Source organism: Amphiura filiformis, chromosome 10, assembly GCF_039555335.1.
Source record: "Amphiura filiformis chromosome 10, Afil_fr2py, whole genome shotgun sequence".
Taxonomy (NCBI): domain Eukaryota; kingdom Metazoa; phylum Echinodermata; class Ophiuroidea; order Amphilepidida; family Amphiuridae; genus Amphiura; species Amphiura filiformis.
This window is the reverse complement of record NC_092637.1, coordinates 66,465,735-66,487,517: the sequence shown is the minus strand read 5'-3', so window position 1 is coordinate 66,487,517 and position 21,783 is coordinate 66,465,735. Positions and strand designations below refer to the sequence as shown.

At 36.9% G+C, this 21,783-nt stretch overlaps 1 protein-coding gene across 2 annotated transcripts in view; it reads left to right on the top strand.

The window, feature by feature from the left end:
* LOC140163195 (uncharacterized) overlaps positions 1-21,570 on the top strand; it is a 30,397-nt gene extending 8,827 nt beyond the window's left edge. Inside the window, exons 1-12 of one of the 2 annotated variants that reach the window (XM_072186589.1) lie at positions 376-515; positions 3,043-3,150; positions 6,081-6,230; positions 6,817-6,924; positions 14,648-14,755; positions 17,060-17,170; positions 17,440-17,553; positions 17,797-17,910; positions 18,602-18,718; positions 18,987-19,100; positions 19,331-19,444; positions 20,608-21,570. In XM_072186589.1, coding sequence (XP_072042690.1) covers positions 458-515; positions 3,043-3,150; positions 6,081-6,230; positions 6,817-6,924; positions 14,648-14,755; positions 17,060-17,170; positions 17,440-17,553; positions 17,797-17,910; positions 18,602-18,718; positions 18,987-19,100; positions 19,331-19,444; positions 20,608-20,618 — 1,227 coding nt within the window. In that variant the 5' untranslated portion in view covers positions 376-457 and the 3' untranslated portion in view covers positions 20,619-21,570. Of the gene's footprint in view, positions 1-375; positions 516-3,042; positions 3,151-6,080; positions 6,231-6,816; positions 6,925-14,647; positions 14,756-17,059; positions 17,171-17,439; positions 17,554-17,796; positions 17,911-18,601; positions 18,719-18,986; positions 19,101-19,330; positions 19,445-20,607 lie in introns of those variants that run through there. The other variant, XM_072186590.1, reaches the window with a different exon arrangement.
* The last annotated feature ends 213 nt before the right edge of the window (positions 21,571-21,783 follow it).

The window sequence follows — 21,783 nt, the reverse complement described above, 5'->3', positions numbered from 1 at the left end:
TATAAGCTGGTGTAGACTAGTTGGTACTTTTATGTTTCTAAAATTCAATTTAAAATTCACTTGGTTATGACCTACTTTGCACATGCAGTGTTGCAGAAAATATTTGTGCTGGTATAACACCTGCAAACATTACGATATGTAAAATAGTGTTCCATTTCCAAAATGTAATTTCAAAGTTAATGAATTTTGAGGCATGTGATAAGCTGGTGAAGACTGGCTGGTACTTTTAGGCTTACAATTTCTAAAATTTAATTTAAAAGTTAACGAATTTCGAACCACGTGGCAAGCTGGTGTAGATTGGTTGGTAGGCCTACTTTTATACATATGCCTACAATTTTGACTTTGGAGCATCATATGAATCATTTCACTACCTGACTCGAGTGAAGAAACATCGCTTAATATCAGCTGCAAATAAAATAATTTATTGTGATCCAGATTTTGTAAGCAAATCAGAAAGATGAAGTTGCTCGTCATTTTGTGTCTGTTTGCTGCAGTCGCTGTTACCGTGTCAACAGGTAAGTCAATATAAATTATTTAATTTGATTTTGCCAGTTATTTTCATACTTTGGTCTTTAATATATTATATTTCACACTTGTGTAATTGTAAAATTTTTGTACCAATTTTGCTACCAAGACGTCTGCATTGTAGCAAGCATGTGCATAGTTTATATGCCTAATAGTATACATGGCGCTATGTGTTTGGGGTATTATATTGATATATTAGTTGAACCAATGTTTTGGCATCCTTACATCTGAAATGTTAAAACTAGAATTGTTCCATTTTTCTATATGTCCCCTTACGATTCCCACGAGAGGTTGAAGGTCATAATGGTCTAAAACTCAGAAATGGTCCTATCATGTTGTTATATATCTCAAGTTGTTTCTCTTATCGCTAGGAATAAATAAAAATTCCTTTAAAAGGAATGGGGCGCCCTATGGGAGCTTTGATGTGATGTGCTGAAATCAGGGGGGGGGGGCACTCCCACTTTGGAGGTGACGCGTATGTAGGGCTGTTAAGACCCCCCTTTTCAACATCGCTGTCACCCAAAGACCCCATTAGCAGCACGTGCTCTGTCTGTCACCCAAAGACCCCACATTTTTCCTTTAGATTTGTAATCCAAAGACCTAATATTTCCATCTGAACAGCAACGAGTCGTCCATAATTAATTTTGTCAATTCTTTTGAAATAACAAAGCCATTTGAAACCATTTAGAACTAGAAATTCAATTTTCGAGGCTTCTTTTGGCTTTCACCCAAAGACCCCATTTAAAAAAAAGTCATATTCTCACCCAACGCCCCCTAATTTAAATCCAAACGGTCCCTCTCTCACCCAATGACCCCGTATTTTGTACATTTTGCTCTCACCGAATGCCAAAAATCATGCTCTCATCCTTGCAATGATCCCATATTTTTTAAATTTTGCTCTCACCGGATGCCCCTTGTGGCCAGCCATACACATACAATACAACAAGCTTTTCTCATCAGGAATTAGTGCACATAAGACCCATATATCATAAGGATATGGAGAGATACATTAAATTCTAAGAAACCTGCTTCTGAGTAGCAAATTATATCATATTCTGTAAAAATCTCATTTTTTTAAATCACCAATATGCATCTTTTTATGGCAACACTGCTTCCAATCTATACAAGTGCCCAAGCTGTTCTCATCAGATATGAGTGGGGCCAAGTCACCTTCACCACCTCCTATAAGATTAATATCCAGAGTGCTCCGGCATTCGACGCAAATATGTGAAAACTTGCAGTGTTGCCAGCTCCAAAAAAGACATAAAAATGTTTTTTCCAAAACATTTAAAACTTTTTTCGTATGGTATGAAGATGCATCTATATCATGTAACAGTTGGTTTTTGCACAAATGTGTTATGCATTGCTGGAATTAGAACGCCAAAATAGGGTAATTTTCACTTTTTTACCCCGAAATTGACTGAAAATTGCCTAAAACTATTGTGCGTGTTACCATAGCAACAAGCAAAAAATGGACGAACAATGCCCGTCACTGTAACACACTACCAAAGTACTTCAACTCCTCAAGGTATAAGCAAAATCTATTTTTTGACCTTTGCCAACCCTACTGAAAAATTACCTGAACTTACAATAATAGATTTTAATGGGGTTCAAGTCCTGCAAAGGTCGTGGTGAATTCTACTGTAGACATAACTGCATCATGCTAAATTTTGTCTTGTATCCATGAGGGATATACTGCCTTGTTTGAAATACATGCTATATATTTAGTAATAAAGAAGAGGGAGATCAGATATTCCAATCTTTTAAAAATTAAATTGTATGCCTTTTGTTATAATTCATGTAATTGCTATAAATCTCACAGACCTTAAGTACATGTCCAACAAGTTTTCTTTTACTCACTTCGCATGCACCTTGTCAAAATCCCCATTGTCCGAATGAAGAGTGCATACCGGAAGAATGTGCAACATATGCATGGCTAATGGAGCCTGTAAATTAACTCAGTAACACCAAAGTTGGTAACACATTATTGCTTTAACTACTTATCCAACAGATGTGCCATGCGATCAATCCCAGTTTGTGCACATCTTGGTAGCACACATTTATAGTCACAACTTCATTTGTGTTGCAGTTACTTACCCATTGTATTTGTAGTTTGTATTCCACAGAACTAAATGTCTGAATCTGTACGGTTGCAGCAGTTTAGAAAATATCTGATGAAAATAGCCAGACTATTAATATTATTGTCCTTTGTCCCACTAAATGTAGTAAGAATTTTAAAAAAAGTGTCTCAATTCATGGCTCATAGATGTATTAATGGGGCATGATACTTAATCAGACATTCCAATCTTTTAAAAAGTGTCTAACCCTTGTAGAGATGCAAACAAGATTTTAGATAAATAGCGCCATCATTGTTCAACTTTTCTTTAAAATGACTCGGTTTTACATGCCATCAAACAACCGTGTTTATTTGGCTACGGTACCGCGACCTTTGGGACATTCTGTACAATTCATGTAATATTGCTATACATCTCACCGACTTTACTATTTATCCAACAGAATGCGGTGGGTTTTCTTGTTCTAATGGAGAGTGCATAGACGAATATTTTGTATGTAATAGAGAAAATGATTGTGGCGACAACTCGGATGAGCAAAATTGTCCCGCAGGTAAGTTACACAATGAATTCAGGTTTGTCATTTTACAACTGAGAATACACGATGGCTGTGAGTAGTATTTAGAAAATTTTGAATATTCAAAATGGTTCCGCGACCTTCGGGACATTCTGTACAATTCATGTAATTGCTATCAATCTCACAGACCTTAACTACATATCCAATAGGTGACCCATCACTGCCATGCAATGGGCTTTCTTGACATGTCCTAATAGAGGAAGCTGCATACCAGAAGAATATGCATGTCATGGAAAAGGTGATTGTGAGGACCTCTCGGATGAGGAAGGTTGTCATTTTGCAATAGAACTAGTATAACCAAAGTATGCAAAGTACAAACCGAAAACCTCTATATGTGAGTGGACGCGGCGAATCAGCCGTAAACTCGGCAAATTGTATTCTGAGTTAAAGTGTAAAATGTATGTGAAGGTCGTATTCATAGGTATATCAATTCGTTGCGACAAGTATCTTATCAAACGCTGTTTAAATCAATCAATAATACTACTGCTGAAGAGGATAATAAGCTTCTACCTATTTCTATAGAATAGTTCTTGTCTTTGTTTGCTTTGGCTAAATCCTGTTCAAGTGGTAGATAACAAAGCATTGTATTTTCTCTAGGAATGTATAATCAACAATGAACAATGAGAGGATATTTCTGAACCTCGTTGACTTTAGGATGATTTGAAATGACCGCCAATTATGACTGTTGGATATTTATTACCAGAAATGTAGAAAAAGAGACACATGTAGAACCGATAAAAAATACAATTTTGTCGAAGGAACAGAGTTCAACAAATCATAACCCCGCTTTTGGATATCGTTTGAAGTCAAATGATATACCATTTTAAAGCCTATGGTATATATTTTCTAAACACGAAATAAAACAAAATTGACCGGGGCCGACTTTACGGCTGATTCGCCGCGTCCAGTCACATATTGTTGTCTGTTGTAAGTGAATCTCCGAATCTTTATTTTATTCTCTTTCATTTATTTGTCAGTCTCTTCTACGGAACTCATTAACCACGCTAACTGGTTTATTACATTCATCATTAGGGATATCACCATGATCACAGTGTAGCAAATCATATTAAAACTATGTGGGGATAATTGTCGCATTTATTTGGCCATAGGCCTTTACATAAGATTGATGATGCTAAAATATCATTAAGCCCAGCCTATAATACGCCTATATACACAGTCAAGATTAATAGGTAAATTTTCACGGGAAAATTTTCTGGACACGTGACTAATGCGAATCAATGTGAGGGTAACCTCGAGTCTGATCCCTGACCCCCGGCGGTGACCTCGCTATTCAAGTCTTAGTTATTTTGAATGGGAATAGTATTTTTGGCCGCAGTTTCGATAGAAATTCGTGCATTGCAAAATTATTGAAAATTATGTAATCTTAATTTCTTCACAATATCATCAAAACGTAATTTCAAAAATATCTACCTACGGAAAAAATATTTATCTACGGAAACTCTTGTTATAACATTATTAACTTGCGACAAGTAACTCATTTTGCATCCAAGGAAAAAATGTTCCTATTCAAATACATTGGAAGACCACCCGCTGTGCTCGGGGTCACATTCCATAATGCTAATAATATGTCTGCGCCCATGGGTGTCACGTGTCCAGAAAATTTTCTCGTGAAAATTTTCCTATTAATCTTGACTGATACATAGTAAACATTTTCAAATGAAGTGAACACTTAGCTCGTCTTGCGCGGAGTCACGACATTGCGGCGTTGCTTGTAAAAAGGGACAGTTTCATGTCAAATGATAGAGAAACTGACGAAAAGAGACAGAAGGAAGCAAACCATTTTTAAAGCGGAGAACAAGGGAAAGAAAGAACGAATGTGGAAAGAAAAATGATGAAAGGCGCGTTGCGTCGTTGCCTCTAAAAGGGCATGGCTTCGCGGCATCGAAGTTACGAGTGTTTATCAAGAGGTTGAGATTCGCGGCGTCGAAGTTGCCATTGTTTGTCGCGAAGTAGGGACCTATCGGTAACAAAGCGTTATTTAAAAAAAGGGATCATTGGGTACAAACAAAATAAAAAAGGGGTCATTGGGTATAATATTTTGAAAAAGGGGGTCATTGAGTATAAGATTTCAAAAAAGGGTCATCGGGTAGAACATTTTGAAAAATGGAGCAAAATTTTGAAAGTTTCGGCATAATTTTGAAAAAATGGAGCAAAATTTGAAAGTTTCGGCATTATTATGTTGCATTTTGATGATGCTCTTCTAGAACATCTAGAAAAAAAGGGGGTCATTGGGTAGCAGCAACTAAAAAAAGGGGGTCATCGGGTATGACTTTAAAAAAGGGGGTCATCGGGTATAGTCGACTTCAAAAGAGGGGGCCTATTGACAGGCACATACCGTCACTTCCAAAGTTGAGTGCCCCCCCCCGGTAAAAAGTTGAGCTTCGCGGCGTTACGGCTTTGCTGGTAAAAAGGAACACTGAGCTTGATTTCTGCATTGTTCTCGTTGACAGAGGAACAGCGCGTGGAAGTTGCCAGTCTTTATAAAGAGTTCGAGCTTCGTGGCGTTGCGGCGTAAAAAGGCACAGCTTTATTGCTCCATGTTGCGGGTGCACATTTACTCTAATCTTCGAGCCGTCGGTGTTCTTGTTGACAGAGGAGCAGTTTCGCGTCGTCGAAGTTATCACTGTTTGTGGTCTAGCTTTGCGGCGTTACAGCGCGGAGTTAAATGTAAAAAGGGACAGTTTCATTCCTCCAAGTTGATGGTCTACTTTGATTCATCGCGCCATCGGTGTTATTGTCGGTGAAATCGTATGCCATTTGTTACAATTCATGTAATTGTATAAATCTCACCGACCTTAACTACATATCCAACAAATCAAAGTTTGTTTGTTTCGTTTTACTCACTTCGCATGTACCTTGTCAAAATCACCATTGTCCGAATGAAGAGTGCATACCAGAACCAGTAGAATATTATTGTCCAACAGATGAGCCATGCGATGGCTTTTTTTGTCCTAATGGATGGTGCAAACCAGTAACATGGAAATGTGATGGAGACAATGATTGTCGCGACAACTCTGATGAGCAAAATTGTACAGGTAATATACACCATGAATTTGTCATTTTGCAACTGATGTTGTTTTTACACGGTTGTTTGATGTGATCATTTATTCTAAGAAAACATTATAATGTTCAATTCTGGACCGGAATAATGCCAATCAGCTATCACACTAACAATCACCTATCACACATATAATATTGTTGCAATCTTTAACATAGATTTTCGTTTCTATATCAAATTATTAATTATTTAATTCTATAAACTGTACATTTGCGTGCAAATTGAGGGCGTAATCTAGATATATTTTAAATTTAAATTAGCCAAATAATATGAGTTATACCTTACACTTCATATTAAAATGTTTTTTGAAAATTCCTTTCATTTTTTAGTCTGTTTGCTGATGTTTTAATACCATTTTACAAGTGTCTAACCCTTGTAGAGATGCAAACAAGATTTTAGATAAATAGCGCCATCATTGTTCAACTTTTCTTTAAAATGACTCAGTTTTACATGCCATCAAGCAACCTTGTTTATTTGGCTACGGTACCGCGACCTTTGGGACATTCTGTACAATTCATGTAATATTGCTATACATCTCACCGACCTTACTACTTATCCAACAGAATGCGGTGGGTTTACTTGTCTTAATGGAGAGTGCAGAAAAGATATTTTTGTATGTGATGGAGAAAATGATTGTGGCGACAACTCGGATGAGCAAAATTGTCCCACAAGTAAGTTACACAATGAATTCAGGTTTGTCATTTTACAACTGAGATTACACGATGGCTGTGAGTAGTATTTAGAAATATACTTGCTTGTTTTATTAATGTTTGTATATTACATTAAATCAAACTATTCTTTGTTGGCTAAATTTGAATTCAAACAGAACTAGATATATTGCATCCTCAGAAGGCTGCGAAGTCCAGCCGTGACCTTGAAGTGACCTCTTATGACCTTGAAAAGATTTGGAACACAATTGCCTTTTCGTAAAAATGTTGGCATTACGTTTGATAGCAATCTACCTAATAAAATAATTTGACCTTTGTTGACCTCTGATGACCTTGAAAGGACCTCCATTTTGTTTTAAATCATATTAATATTTCATATTCTAATTTAGATTTAAATTGGATGAATTTTGAAATTTGACCCATTTTGACCTTTGGTTGACCTCTGGTGACCTTGAAATGACCTCCATCATATTTTGAATCTTACCGTGATTACATATACTAATTTTCATTTGAATTGGGCAAATTTCAAAATTTCACCCCTTTTGACCCCAAAACAGACCCCTCCCCATGTTCAAGCCAAATCTGATTATAACCCTATATGCACCCAATGCTATAGTCATTTTGGCATTATTTTGATGATCACAGCACTTAATATGCAGGAAAAAGTGAACTTTAAGGTGATTTTCAGTAATCAACCCTATTTTACCGCTTCATGACCTTTAACTCAAAATCCGTGTTTACCCTATAGACACCAGCTAATGTCAGTGCATATGTGTCAATCTCATCTCTATACTATGTAATCTGTAGGAAAAGAAGATTTTCAAAGTATTTGGTTATGTGCAGAAAAAATCCCCTTAATGACCTTTGACCCAAAATATGTGTTTACCCCATAGAATCCAACTATAGTCGATGCCGATAAACAAGTCTCATTGCGCTACCACGTAATCTGTAAAAGAAGAAGCATTTTTGGTAAAAATCGCATTTTTAGCCAAAATTACTCATGCGTGACATTTGACCCCAGATGGGTCATGTCAAATGTAAAGACTGGGGTAGTGGAGCTTTTGCCCAAGTTTGGTTATAATCGGGCAAATAATTAGGGAGCTAGAGCCAATTATGTCAAATGTTGACAGATCTTAACAACAGAAGGAAATATTTGTCTATATGTTTTGCCTGTACTTGTATATTAAATTGTAACACTTTTGGTTTCAGCAATTGGTCTGTAAACACACGTCACTCAGAAAGCTTAGTTTTTAATCATAATATCACACCCAAAACTGACAGTTTCAAATTTACCATTGCTGTAAATTTCCCTCGCCTGTGGGCTGGTTTGCCAAATTCTGTAAAGGATCATTTTATCTTGTACATGGGCACAAAGTCTTTTAAAAAACATTTGAAAACTTATTTAGTAAATAATAGTACTGAATGAGCAGGACTCTTAAATTTTGTTGTCTCGGTTTTCTGCTCAGTGACCTACTTTATCCGTCTTCATGGCCGTGTTGGTCTGGTGGGTGGGAGTGGGGTGTTGCTGGGTGGGTTGGTTGGGTTCAGGTGGGTCGGGGAGGAGGGGGGTAAATCCATGTGTCTGATAGGTAGGGGTCACTGAGCAGATTTCCATCTTGTAATAATGTAATAATGTGTACATCCATATCGGGAGGGTGGGCTTGTCGGCTGCTGCATGTGTCTCTTTTCATTTGTTGGCCTTGGGTGGATCCCGGACTCGTCCCGGGTCCCGGTCGCTTGGGGTCGTCACCGGGTTGCCTGGTTTGGGAATGTTTTCTGTATTCCTTCATGTAGGCAATGTGGCTTGGGGATGATTTGGAGTGGCCTCCACGTGGCATGGGTCTGGTTTTTGTTCCTGGCTGGTGGGTGGGGGAGACATGTGTGGTGGCTGGCAGGTGCATCTTTGTGATGTGGATGTACACACAATGTGTTTAAACAGTGCAATAGTATATCTTTTTATGTAATTGCCCCAATGGGTTGGAGGAGTCACACCTTTTGGTGACAGTGTCTTGATGCTTCTGACTCTTCCTGGCTAGCCCCTTAGTCTATTTTTACTTTTGTTTCCTTTTGTATGTATTGTGTAATTTTACTTTGCTTTTTGATGTATTTTTAGCCGAATTTGTAAAATAAAATAAATAAATAAATAAATAATAAAGAAAGAAAGAAAGAAAGAAAGAAAGAACTAGATATATTGCATCCTTAGTAAGGCTGCGAAGTCTAGCCGTGACCTTGAAATGACATCTGATGACCTTGAAATGACCTTCACCACATTCTGCATCATATCCACATAACATATACTAATTTTCATTCAAATTGAATAAACTTTGTAATTTGACCCCTTTTGACCTTTAGTTGACCTCTGGTGACCTTGAAATGACCTCCAATATATTTTGAATCATATCAAGATCACATATACTAATTTTCATCTAAATTGGACAAATATTAGAATTTGACCCTTTTGACCTTTCGTTGACCTCTGGTGACCTTGAAATGACCTCCAATATATTTTGAATCATATCAAGATCACATATACTAATTTTCATTTAAATTGGACAAACTTTAGAATTTTACCCCTTTTGACCCCAAAACAGACCCTCCTCCATGTTTAAGCCAAATCTGATTACAATCGTACATGAACATAATGCTAGAGCCCTTTTGGCATTATTCTGATGATCACAGCACGTAATATGCAGAAAATATTGAATTTTAAAGTGATTTTCAGTAATCAACCATTTTTGTCCCTGTTTGACCTTGAACTCAAAATCTGTGAGGACCCCATAGACACCAACTAATGTCAATGCATATGTGTCAGTCGCATCTCTGTACCATAGAATCTGTAGGAAAAGAAGCATTTTGAAGGTATTTGGTTATGTGCTGGAAATACCACCTTAATGACCTTTGACCCCAAATCTGTGAGGACCCCATAGGCCCCGGCTATAGCCAAGGTAAATGTCAAAATCTCGATACTCTACCATGTAATCTGTAGGAGAAGAAGCATTTTTGGTAAAAATCACATTTTTAGCCAAAATTACTCATGCATGACGTTTGACCCCAAATGGGGCATGTCAAATGTAAAGGCTGGGGTAGTGGAGCTTGTGCCCAAGTTTGGTCATAATCGGTCAAATAATAAAGGAGCTAGAGCAAATTATGTTAAATGTTGACAGAAGAAGAAGAAGAAGAAGAAGAAAGAAATCGCCCAGAAACAGGAGTCTAGCCGCCGCTCGGCTAGACTAAAGAAAGAAAGAAAGAAAGAAAGAAAGAAAGAAAGAGAGAAAGAGAGAAAGAAAGAAAGAAAGAAAGAAAGAAAGAAAGAACTAGATATATTGCATCCTTAGTAAGGCTGCGAAGTCTAGCCGTGACCTTGAAATGACCTCTGATGACCTGGAAATGACCTTCACCACATATTTTGCATCATATCCACATAACGTATACTAATTTCCATTCAAATTGAACAAACTTTGCACTTTGACCCTTTTGACCTTTGGTTGACCTCTGGTGACCTTGAAATGACATCCATTATATTTTGAATCATATCAAGATCACATACACTAATTTTCATTTAAATTGGACAAACTTTAGAACTTGACCCCTTTTGACCTTTGGTTGACCTCTGGTGACCTTGAAATGACCTCCAATATATTTTGAATCATATCAAGATCACATATACTAATTTTCATTTAAATTGGACAAACTTTAGAATTTTACCCCTTTTGACCCCAAAACAGACCCCTCCTCCATGTTTAAGCCAAATCTGATTACAATCGTACATGAACATAATGCTAGAGCCCTTTTAGCATTATTCTGATGATCACAGCACGTAATATGCAGAAAATATTGAATTTTAAAGTGATTTTCAGTAATCAACCATTTTTGTCCCCTGTTTGACCTTGAACTCAAAATCTGTGAGGACCCCATAGACACCAACTAATGTCAATGCATATGTGTCAGTCGCATCTCTGTACCATAGAATCTGTAGGAAAAGAAGCATTTTGAAGGTATTTGGTTATGTGCCGGAAATACCCCTTAATGACCTTTGACCCCAAATCTGTGAGGACCCCATAGGCCCCGGCTATAGCCAAGGTAAATGTCAAAATCTCGATACTCTACCATGTAATCTGTAGGAGAAGAAGCATTTTTGGTAAAATCACATTTTTAGCCAAAATTACTCATGCGTGACGTTTGACCCCAAATGGGTCATGTCATATGTAAAGGCTGGGGTAGTTGAGCTTGTGCGCAAGTTTGGTCATAATCGGTCAAATAATGAAGGAGCTAGAGCAAATTATATCAAATGTTGACAGAAAGAAGAAGAAGAACTAGATATATTGCATCCTTAGTAAGGCTGCGAAGTCTAGCCGTGACCTTGAAATGACATCTGATGACCTTGAAATGACCTTCACCACATTTTGCATCATATCCACATAACATATACTAATTTTCATTCAAATTGAATAAACTTTGTAATTTGACCCCTTTTGACCTTTAGTTGACCTCTGGTGACCTTGAAATGACCTCCAATATATTTTGAATCATATCAAGATCACATATACTAATTTTCATCTAAATTGGACAAATATTAGAATTTGACCCCTTTTGACCTTTCGTTGACCTCTGGTGACCTTGAAATGACCTCCAATATATTTTGAATCATATCAAGATCACATATACTAATTTTCATATAAATTGGACAAACTTTAGAATTTTACCCCTTTTGACCCCAAAACAGACCCCTCCTCCATGTTTAAGCCAAATCTGATTACAATCGTACATGAACATAATGCTAGAGCCCTTTTGGCATTATTCTGATGATCACAGCACGTAATATGCAGAAAATATTGAATTTTAAAGTGATTTTCAGTAATCAACCATTTTTGTCCCCTGTTTGACCTTGAACTCAAAATCTGTGAGGACCCCATAGACACCAACTAATGTCAATGCATATGTGTCAGTCGCATCTCTGTACCATAGAATCTGTAGGAAAAGAAGCATTTTGAAGGTATTTGGTTATGTGCTGGAAATACCACCTTAATGACCTTTGACCCCAAATCTGTGAGGACCCCATAGGCCCCGGCTATAGCCAAGATCAATGTATAAATCTCATTACTGTACCATGTAATCTGTAGGAGAAGAAGCATTTTTGGTAAAAATCACATTTTTACCCAAAATTACTCATGCATGACGTTTGACCCCAAATGGGGCATGTCAAATGTAAAGGCTGGGGTAGTGGAGCTTGTGCCCAAGTTTGGTCATAATCGGTCAAATAATAAAGGAGCTAGAGCAAATTATGTTAAATGTTGACAGAAGAAGAAGAAGAAGAAGAAGAAGAAGAAGAAGAACTAGATATATTGCATCCTTAGTAAGGCTGCGAAGTCTAGCCGTGACCTTGAAATGACATCTGATGACCTTGAAATGACCTTCACCACATTTTGCATCATATCCACATAACATATACTAATTTTCATTCAAATTGAATAAACTTTGTAATTTGACCCCTTTTGACCTTTAGTTGACCTCTGGTGACCTTGAAATGACCTCCAATATATTTTGAATCATCTCAAGATCACATATACTAATTTTCATCTAAATTGGACAAATATTAGAATTTGACCCCTTTTGACCTTTCGTTGACCTCTGGTGACCTTGAAATGACCTCCAATATATTTTGAATCATATCAAGATCACATATACTAATTTTCATTTAAATTGGACAAACTTTAGAATTTTACCCTTTTGACCCCAAAACAGACCCCTCCTCCATGTTTAAGCCAAATCTGATTACAATCGTATATGAACATAATGCTGGAGCCCTTTTGGCATTATTCTGATGATCACAGCACGTAATATGCAGAAAATATTGAATTTTAAAGTGATTTTCAGTAATCAACCATTTTTGTCCCCTGTTTGACCTTGAACTCAAAATCTGTGAGGACCCCATAGACACCAACTAATGTCAATGCATATGTGTCAGTCGCATCTCTGTACCATAGAATCTGTAGGAAAAGAAGCATTTTGAAGGTATTTGGTTATGTGCTGGAAATACCACCTTAATGACCTTTGACCCCAAATCTGTGAGGACCCCATAGGCCCCGGCTATAGCCAAGGTCAATGTATAAATCTCATTACTGTACCATGTAATCTGTAGGAGAAGAAGCATTTTGGTAAAAATCACATTTTTACCCAAAATTACTCATGCATGACGTTTGACCCCAAATGGGTCATGTCAAATGTAAAGGCTGGGGTAGTGGAGCTTGTGCCCAAGTTTGGTCATAATCGGTCAAATAATAAAGGAGCTAGAGCAAATTATGTTAAATGTTGACAGAAGAAGAAGAAGAAGAAGAAGAAGAAAGAAATCGCCCAGAAACAGGAGTCTAGCCGCCGCTCGGCTAGACTAAGAAGAAGAAGAAGAAGAAGAAGAAGAAGAAGAAAGAAACTAATGGGAAACAGGAGTCTAGCCGCCGCTCGGCTAGACTAAGAAGAAAGAAATCGCCCAGAAACAGGAGTCTAGCCGCCGCTCGGCTAGACTAAGAAGAAGAAAGAAACTACTGGATTCAAGAGTCTAGCCGCCGCTCGGCTAGACGAAAGAAAGAAAGAAAGAAAGAAAGAAAGAAAGAAAGAAAGAAAGAAAGAAAGAAAGAAAGAAAGAAAGAAAGAAAGAAAGAAAGAAAGAAAGAAAGAAAGAAAGAAAGAAAGAAAAAAAAAAAAAGAAAGAAAGAAAGAAAGAAAGAAAGAAAGAAAGAAAGAAAGAAAGAAAGAAAGAAAGAAAGAAAGAAAGAAAGAAAGAAAGAAAGAAAGAAAGAAAGAAAGAAAGAAAGAAAGAAAGAAAGAAAGAAAGAAAGAAAGAAAGAAAGAAAGAAAGAAAGAAAGAAAGAAAAGAAGAAGAAGAAGAAGAAGAAACCGCTGAAAACAGAAGTCCAGCCGCCGCTCGGCTGGACTAAGCAGAAACTGACCAAAAACAAAAGTCCAGCCGCCGCTCGGCTGGACTAAGAAAGAAGAAGAAGAAGAAGACTAATAAACAAATATATATAAATATGTAAAGATTATTATTTAGTATTCACTTCTTTCATAGAAACATATAATTTGGATTGTACCCTTTCCATAGGGGAGTGTGGAACTAAATGGAATAGCCCTCATCTCCATTGTATACCAGCCGGTTATTACTTTCAGTACTCATTTTATTGTTTACAAGATCACTCTCATGATCAATCCCAGTTTGTGCACATCTTGGTAGCACACTTTTATAGTCACAACTTCATTTATGTTGCAGTTACTTACCCATTGTATTTGTAGTTTGTATTCCACAAAACTAAATGTCTGAATCTGTAAGGCCCTCAGTGTTGTGAGTAGACTCAAAGCACGGTTGCAGCAGTTTAGAAAATATTTGATGAAAATGGCCACACTATTAATTGTCCTTTGTCTCGCTAAATGTAGTAAGAATTTAAAAAAAAAGTATTTCAATTCATGGCTCATAGATGTACCGTATTAATGGGGCATGATACTTAATCAGACATTCCAATCTTTTAAAATGTGTCTAACCCTTGTAAAGATGCAAACAAGATTTTAGATAAATAGCGCCATCATTGTTCAACTTTTCTTTAAAATGACTCAGTTTTACATGCATTCAAGATCAAACAACCGTGTTTATTTGGCTATGGTACCGCGACCTTTGGAACATTCTCTACAATTCATGTAATTGCTATACATCTCACCGACCTTACTATTTATCCAACAGAATGCGGTGGGTTTTCTTGTTCTAATGGAGAGTGCATATACGAATATCTTGTATGTAATAGAGAAAATGATTGTGGCGACAACTCGGATGAGCAAAATTGTCCCGCAGGTAAGTTACACAATGAATTCAGGTTTGTCATTTTACAACTGAGAATACACGATGGCTGTGAGTAGTATTTAGAAATTTTTTGAACATTCAAAATGGTTCCGCGACCTTCGGGATATTCTGTACAATTCATGTAATTGCCATCAATCTCACCGACCTTAACTACATATCCAACAGGTGACCCATCACTGCCATGCAATGGGCTTTCTTGACATGTCCTAATAGAGGAAGCTGCATACCAGAAGAATATGCATGTCATGGAAAAGGTGATTGTGAGGATCTCTGCCACGGGTTATAATTCATGTTAGTCATTTTGCAATAGAACTAGTATAACCAAAGTATGCAAAGTACAAACCGAAAACCTCAATATTGTTGTCTGTTGTAAGTGAATCTCCCAATCTTTATTTTATTTTAATTCATTTATTAGTCGGCCTCTTCTACGGAACTCATTAACCACGCTAACTAATTTATTACATTCTTCGTTAGTGATATGATCACAGTGTAGCAAATCATATTAAAACGATAATGGGGATAATTGTCGCATTTATTTGGCCCATGGGCGACGCCATACCAAGACCACCAAGTGATCAGTAGATGTGCTACAATGCTAATAGATAGGAATTTTACAGACAAATATCATCAAAATAGCTGAAAATGTATAAGGCAAAATTCACACTTCCTGTTTGACTAAGGTCATGTCTTCCATAGGGGTGTATGGATTTTAACTGGAATAGCCCATTTGCAAAACATTCTCTGGTGGCTTTGGCATCTCGATTTATGACCTGTATATCTTTCTTTCTTTCTGTTCTGATGCGTCCAAATAGTTCCATATTTCAAATGAAACTTGCTTGTTCTATTAATGTTTGTATATTACATTAAATCAAACTATTCTTTATTGGCTAAATTTGAATTCAAACAGAATAAACAAATATATATATAAATATGTAAAGATTATTATTTAGTATTCACTTCTTTCATATAAACATATAATTTGGATTGTACCCTTTCCATAAGGGATTGTGGAACTAAATGGATTAGCCCTCATCTCCAGTGTATATCAACCGGTTATTACTTTCAGTACTCATTTTATTGTTTACAAGATCACTCTCATGATCAATCTCAGTTTGTGTACATCTTGGTAGCACACTTTTATAGTCACAACTTCATTCAAGTTGCAGTTACTTACCCATTGTATGTGTAGCTTGTATTCCACAACACTAAATGTCTGAATCTGTAAGGCCCTCAGTGATATGTGTAGACTTAAAGCACGGTTGCAGCAGTTTAGAAAATATCTGATGAAAAAGGCCAGACTATTAATTGTCCTTTGTCTCACTAAATGTAGTAAGAATTTTTTTTAAAGTGTCTCAATTCATGTCCGAATTGTCCCCATTGTCCGAATGAAGAGTGCATACCGGAAGAATGTGCAACATATGCATGGCTAATGGAGCCTGTAAATTAACTCAGTAACACCAAAGTTGGTAACACATTATTGCTTTAACTACTTATCCAACAGATGTGCCATGCGATCAATCCCAGTTTGTGCACATCTTGGTAGCACACATTTATAGTCACAACTTCATTTGTGTTGCAGTTACTTACCCATTGTATTTGTAGTTTGTATTCCACAGCACTAAATGTCTGAATCTGTACGGCCCTCAGTGATATGTGTAGACTCAAAGCACGGTTGCAGCAGTTTAGAAAATATCTGATGAAAATAGCCAGACTATTAATATTATTGTCCTTTGTCCCACTAAATGTAGTAAGAATTTTAAAAAAAGTGTCTCAATTCATGGCTCATAGATGTATTAATGGGGCATGATACTTAATCAGACATTCCAATCTTTTAAAAAGTGTCTAACCCTTGTAGAGATGCAAACAAGATTTTAGATAAATAGCGCCATCATTGTTCAACTTTTCTTTAAAATGACTCGGTTTTACATGCCATCAAACAACCGTGTTTATTTGGCTATGCTACCGCGACCTTTGGGACATTCTGTACAATTCATGTAATTGCTATACATCTCACCGACCTTACTATTTATCCAAAAGAATGCGGTGGGTTTTCTTGTTCTAATGGAGAGTGCATAGACGAATATTTTGTATGTAATAGAGAAAATGATTGTGGCGACAACTCGGATGAGCAAAATTGTCCCCCTGGTAAGTTTACTGCTGTTGTTTGGCCTGTGGCTGTGGGCAGTATTATACAAAAGTTATGAACATTCAAAATGGTACCGATACCCTTGGGACATTCTGTATAATGCATGTAATTGCTATATATCTCACCGACCTTAACTACTTGTCCAACAGATGTGCCATGCACTGTGTTTACTTGTCCTAATGGAAAGTGTTTACTAGAAGAGTTTAGATGTGATACACGCAATAATTGTGGCGATAAATCGGATGAGCGAAATTGTCAAGGTAAGTCAAAATAATGAATTCATGTTTGTCATTTTGCAATTGTTTTTTTTCTTATTTGCTTGTAAGTATAATAGTATTTTCAAAAGTTATAAACATTCAAAATGGCGACTGCTCAGCGGGTAAATGCAATAGCTGCCCTGAGAACATTAATGACAGCTATTGTACTTACCCACCTCTTGCACTGAACAGTCTGCGACCTTTGAGACATTCTGTAGAACTTATGTAATCATTGCTATAAATCTTACTGACCTTATCTTACTGTGTACTAGATGGGCAATGCACTGGGTTTCTTTGTCCTAATGGAGATTGCATACCAGCGTGGTATGAATGTGATGGAGTCAATGATTGTGGCGATAACTCGGATGAGCAAAATTGTTCCCCGGGTAAGTTACACAATGAATTCAATTTGTCATTTTGCAACTGCTGCTTACAAAAGTTATAAACATTCAAAATGGCGACTGCTCAGCGGGTAAAAGCAATAGCTGCCATGAGAACATTAATGACAGCTATTGTACTTACCCATTTATTGCACTGAGCAGTTTGCGACCTTTGAGACCTTCTGTACAATTCATGTAATCATTTTTATATTAAATCTCACTTACCTTAACTTCTTGTCTACTATATAGATAGGCAATGTAATGCGGTTCTTTGTCCTACGGGAGCGTGCATACTAGAAACATGGGTATGTGATGGACTCGATGATTGTGGCGACAACTCGGATGAGCAAAATTGTCCCACGGGTAAGTTACATTTTGAATTTAAGTCTGTCATTTTGCAATAAAACTGGTATACCCAAAGTATCTTTGAATCTTTATTTTATTTTCATTCATTTATTTGTCAGCCTCTTCCACGGAACACATCAACATGTTAACTGGTTCATTACATTCATGGTAATGATATCGCAGGGTAGCAAATCAAATTAAAACTATATGGGGATAATTGTCTCATTTAATTGGCCATAGGCCTTTACATAAAATTGCTGATACTAAAATATCACCAAGCCTAGCCTATAATACGCCTATAATTATGCGCCTAGTGAACATTTTCAAATGAAGTGATATGGTTAACATTGAGTTTGTTTTGCGCGTCTATATGGCGTTGCGGCGTTGCTTGTAAAAAAGGACAGCTTCATACCAAATGATGAACTGACAAAGAGCAGTGAAGAGAGACAGAATAAACAATGATATACCAATGGATAAAAATGGAAAGAAAGAACGAACGAGGACAGAAAAGAGGTGGATGGGCGTTGCTTGAAAACCAGGACAGCTTCATGACAAATGGTAACCGAACTAATGAAGAGATAGGGACAGAAGATAATGATATACAAATTGTAAAGGATGGAAAGAGAAAAAATTAATTAGGCGTTGGGACATTCTGTATAATCCATGTAATTGCTATATATCTCACCGACCTTAACTCCTTGTCCAACAGATGGGCCATGCGAGGGCTTTCGATGTGCTAATGGAGCTGGACAGTGTTTAGCAGAAGAGGATAGATGTGATACACACGATGATTGTGGCGACAAATCGGATGAGCGAAATTGTCAAGGTAAGTCAAAGTAATGAATTCATGTTTGTCATTTTGCAACTGTTGTTGTTCTTATTTGCTTGTAAGTATAATAGTATTTTCAAAAGTTATAAATATTCAAAATGGCGACTGCTCAGCGGGTAAATGCAATAGCTGCCCTGAGAACATTAATGACAGCTATTGTACTTACCCACCTCTTGCACTGAACAGTCTGCGAGTTTGAGACATTCTGTAGAACTTATGTAATCATTGCTATAAATCTCACTGACCTTATCTTATTGTCTACTAGATGGGCAATGCACTGGGTTTCTTTGTCCTAATGGAGATTGCCTACCAGCGTGGTACGAATGTGATGGAGTCAATGATTGTGGCGATAACTCGGATGAGCAAAATTGTCCCACAGGTAAGTTTTTTTGTCATTTTGCAACTGCTGCTTACAAAAGTTATAAACATTCAAAATGGCGACTGCTCAGCGGGTAAAAGTAATAGCTGCCATGAGAACATTAATGACAGCTATTGTACTTACCCATTTATTGCACTGAGCAGTTTGCGACCTTTGAGACATTCTGTACAATTCATGTAATCATTGTTATATTAAATCTCACTTACCTTAACCTCTTGTCTACTACATAGATGGGGAATGTAATGCGGTTCTTTGTCCTACGGGAGCGTGCATACTAGAAACATGGGTATGTGATGGACTCGATGATTGTGGCGACAACTCGGATGAGCAAAATTGTCCCCCGGGTAAGTTCCGACATACTACTATTGTGCTAAAATATCAGTAAGATCGGAGCATGTTTCACCCAGGCAGTAGATTTTCACAAAATCTCTACTTATTTGCTATTTCTTATTGTATAACTCTATATAGAGAAATCATTAGAAACAACCTGGGAAAAGTAGGCATTGAGATGACATCTTAGCCAATATTAAACAATTGGGTAGTTTGTTTAGACCCACCAGAACATCACCAAATATCAAGCAGTCTCCAATTGGTTACCATTATTTTTTGCTAAACACATTGCTAAATATTGATGATATTTAAGTTGCTAAATTAATGGGTAGGGGTAGCATTATGGAGCTGCTTGCTATTTGGTGATGCTCTAGACGGTCCAAACAAAGTACTCAAAGTGTTTAATATTGGTTAGGATGGCATCTGAATGCCTATTTTTTGCCATATTGTTTGTACTAATTTCTATAATATAGAGTTATTCAGTAAGAAATAGCAAAAAAGTAGGGAATTTGTGAAAATCTACTGCCTGGGTGAAACATACTTCGATCTTACTGATATTTCAGCACAATACTAGAATGTACCCCAGTAAAATCCAAGTAGATCCGAGAAAAAAAGTGTTTTTCGACCCACCCTAATGTGCAACCAAAGTAATTGTTTCGGGTTTTGAAGTGTTTGTCCGTTGGCATTGGGCGCGGATTGGTAGGTCAGCTGTTGATTCGCCACGCCTTTGTGCATCTTACACTGCTTATAAGGCATTGGCAACACTGACTGAGCGAGCACTGATGAAGACCTCAGTATCGCAGGATTTTGCTGACTAGGAGCTTTTGCCATGTTTGAAGATTTTTGTCTGACACGGCGTTTATTTTATAAGCCTAATGGTCTAACAGCATGCATCCGACACTTCACTTGGAAAACCACTTTATCATTTACCTTGCGTACTGATGTAGCAACCTCGTCTTCTAAATGACTGAGCAAAATGGGTTCTAATGAGGTTTTCTTGCGGGGTCAAACAGATGTGGTGTGCACAAGTTACTGCATGGAAGTATCCCCCGAATATGAATTTGCTGAAAATGTTCATTCTTGTTACTTGTCTTGTTGCGTTGCAAGAAATCAGAAAAAGAATACATGAATAGCAAGTCAAACTACATTATCATTACGCATTTATTTTTCTTTACAGATTTACCGTGATGGGAAAGGGGAGAAGAGTGCCAGTGCATTGATTGATCACCACAAGTTAAATAATAAATAATTACATAGATAAATAAATAAATTACTAAGTAATAAACAAACAAACAACCAAACAAATAAATAAATAAATAAATAAATGGATCTATGGAAGCTTAAGAAGACAATATCCTACGCTTCGGAGTTCTCAATGTTCTCATCTCTTCTTATAACCCTCTACATCCGGGCCTCTACATATAGGTGTCCACTGCAGATGACAAGTTCCAAACTTTCTTTAAAATTTCGAACATTTCAGAATTTTTTTGGAATTAGAACGAAAAATCCATTAAAATGAGTACAAACAAGCCCACAAGTGGTTCTTGAGATAGCTCTTGATATGTTCTCAAGAACCGCTGAACCAATAGGGCTAAAACGAAATATTAAAACATATTTGACAAAATATTCGACAAAAACGTTTTGACATTTTTAAAATGATGTAGTGTGTTTTCATACCAAATTTTGTAAAACGTTTTCACGACCTTTATAAAACCCGATATTTGATGTTTTTAAAACCTTTTCATCAAACCAAAACCATGATGTAACCCATTTAAAACGTTTTTAAAACATCTTGTGTTTGCTGAGAACATCTGTCAAAACATTTAATAATAATGAACAGAACATGTTAGAGGAAATAACAAATTTATTATAAGTCTGAACTGAGATTAAATACTGCATGTTGACATCAATATTGAATATGTGTGCAACTTGATTCGTTTTGTGTGTGAGTGCGATCTGTCCGTTGCTGATGTGCCAGGGCCCCCTCCCCTCAACAATTGAGGGAACAGGGTTTGACCCCTATTTTTTTGTAACATTTTCCGATTCGGGTTCCGCAGAATGGACGAATTTGCATTTGCCGTAAAATTCGGACAAACTAAATATTTTTTGAGCGCACTCGGTTAATATCCTTTTCAAAAACCTGGATCCTCCAAGAAGTTGAGTTTACTGAGAGTTTTGTGGTAATGAGATGCCTCGACTTGTCTGATTATGACAACCAATATATTTTAAGTAATAATAACTTAAAATCATGTGGTTAGCAGTACTTGATGGTGGGTTACACAACTAAAAATGCCAAATTGTTTACTTAATTTTTAAATTCACACAACATTATATAGCATATAAAACTTCATCA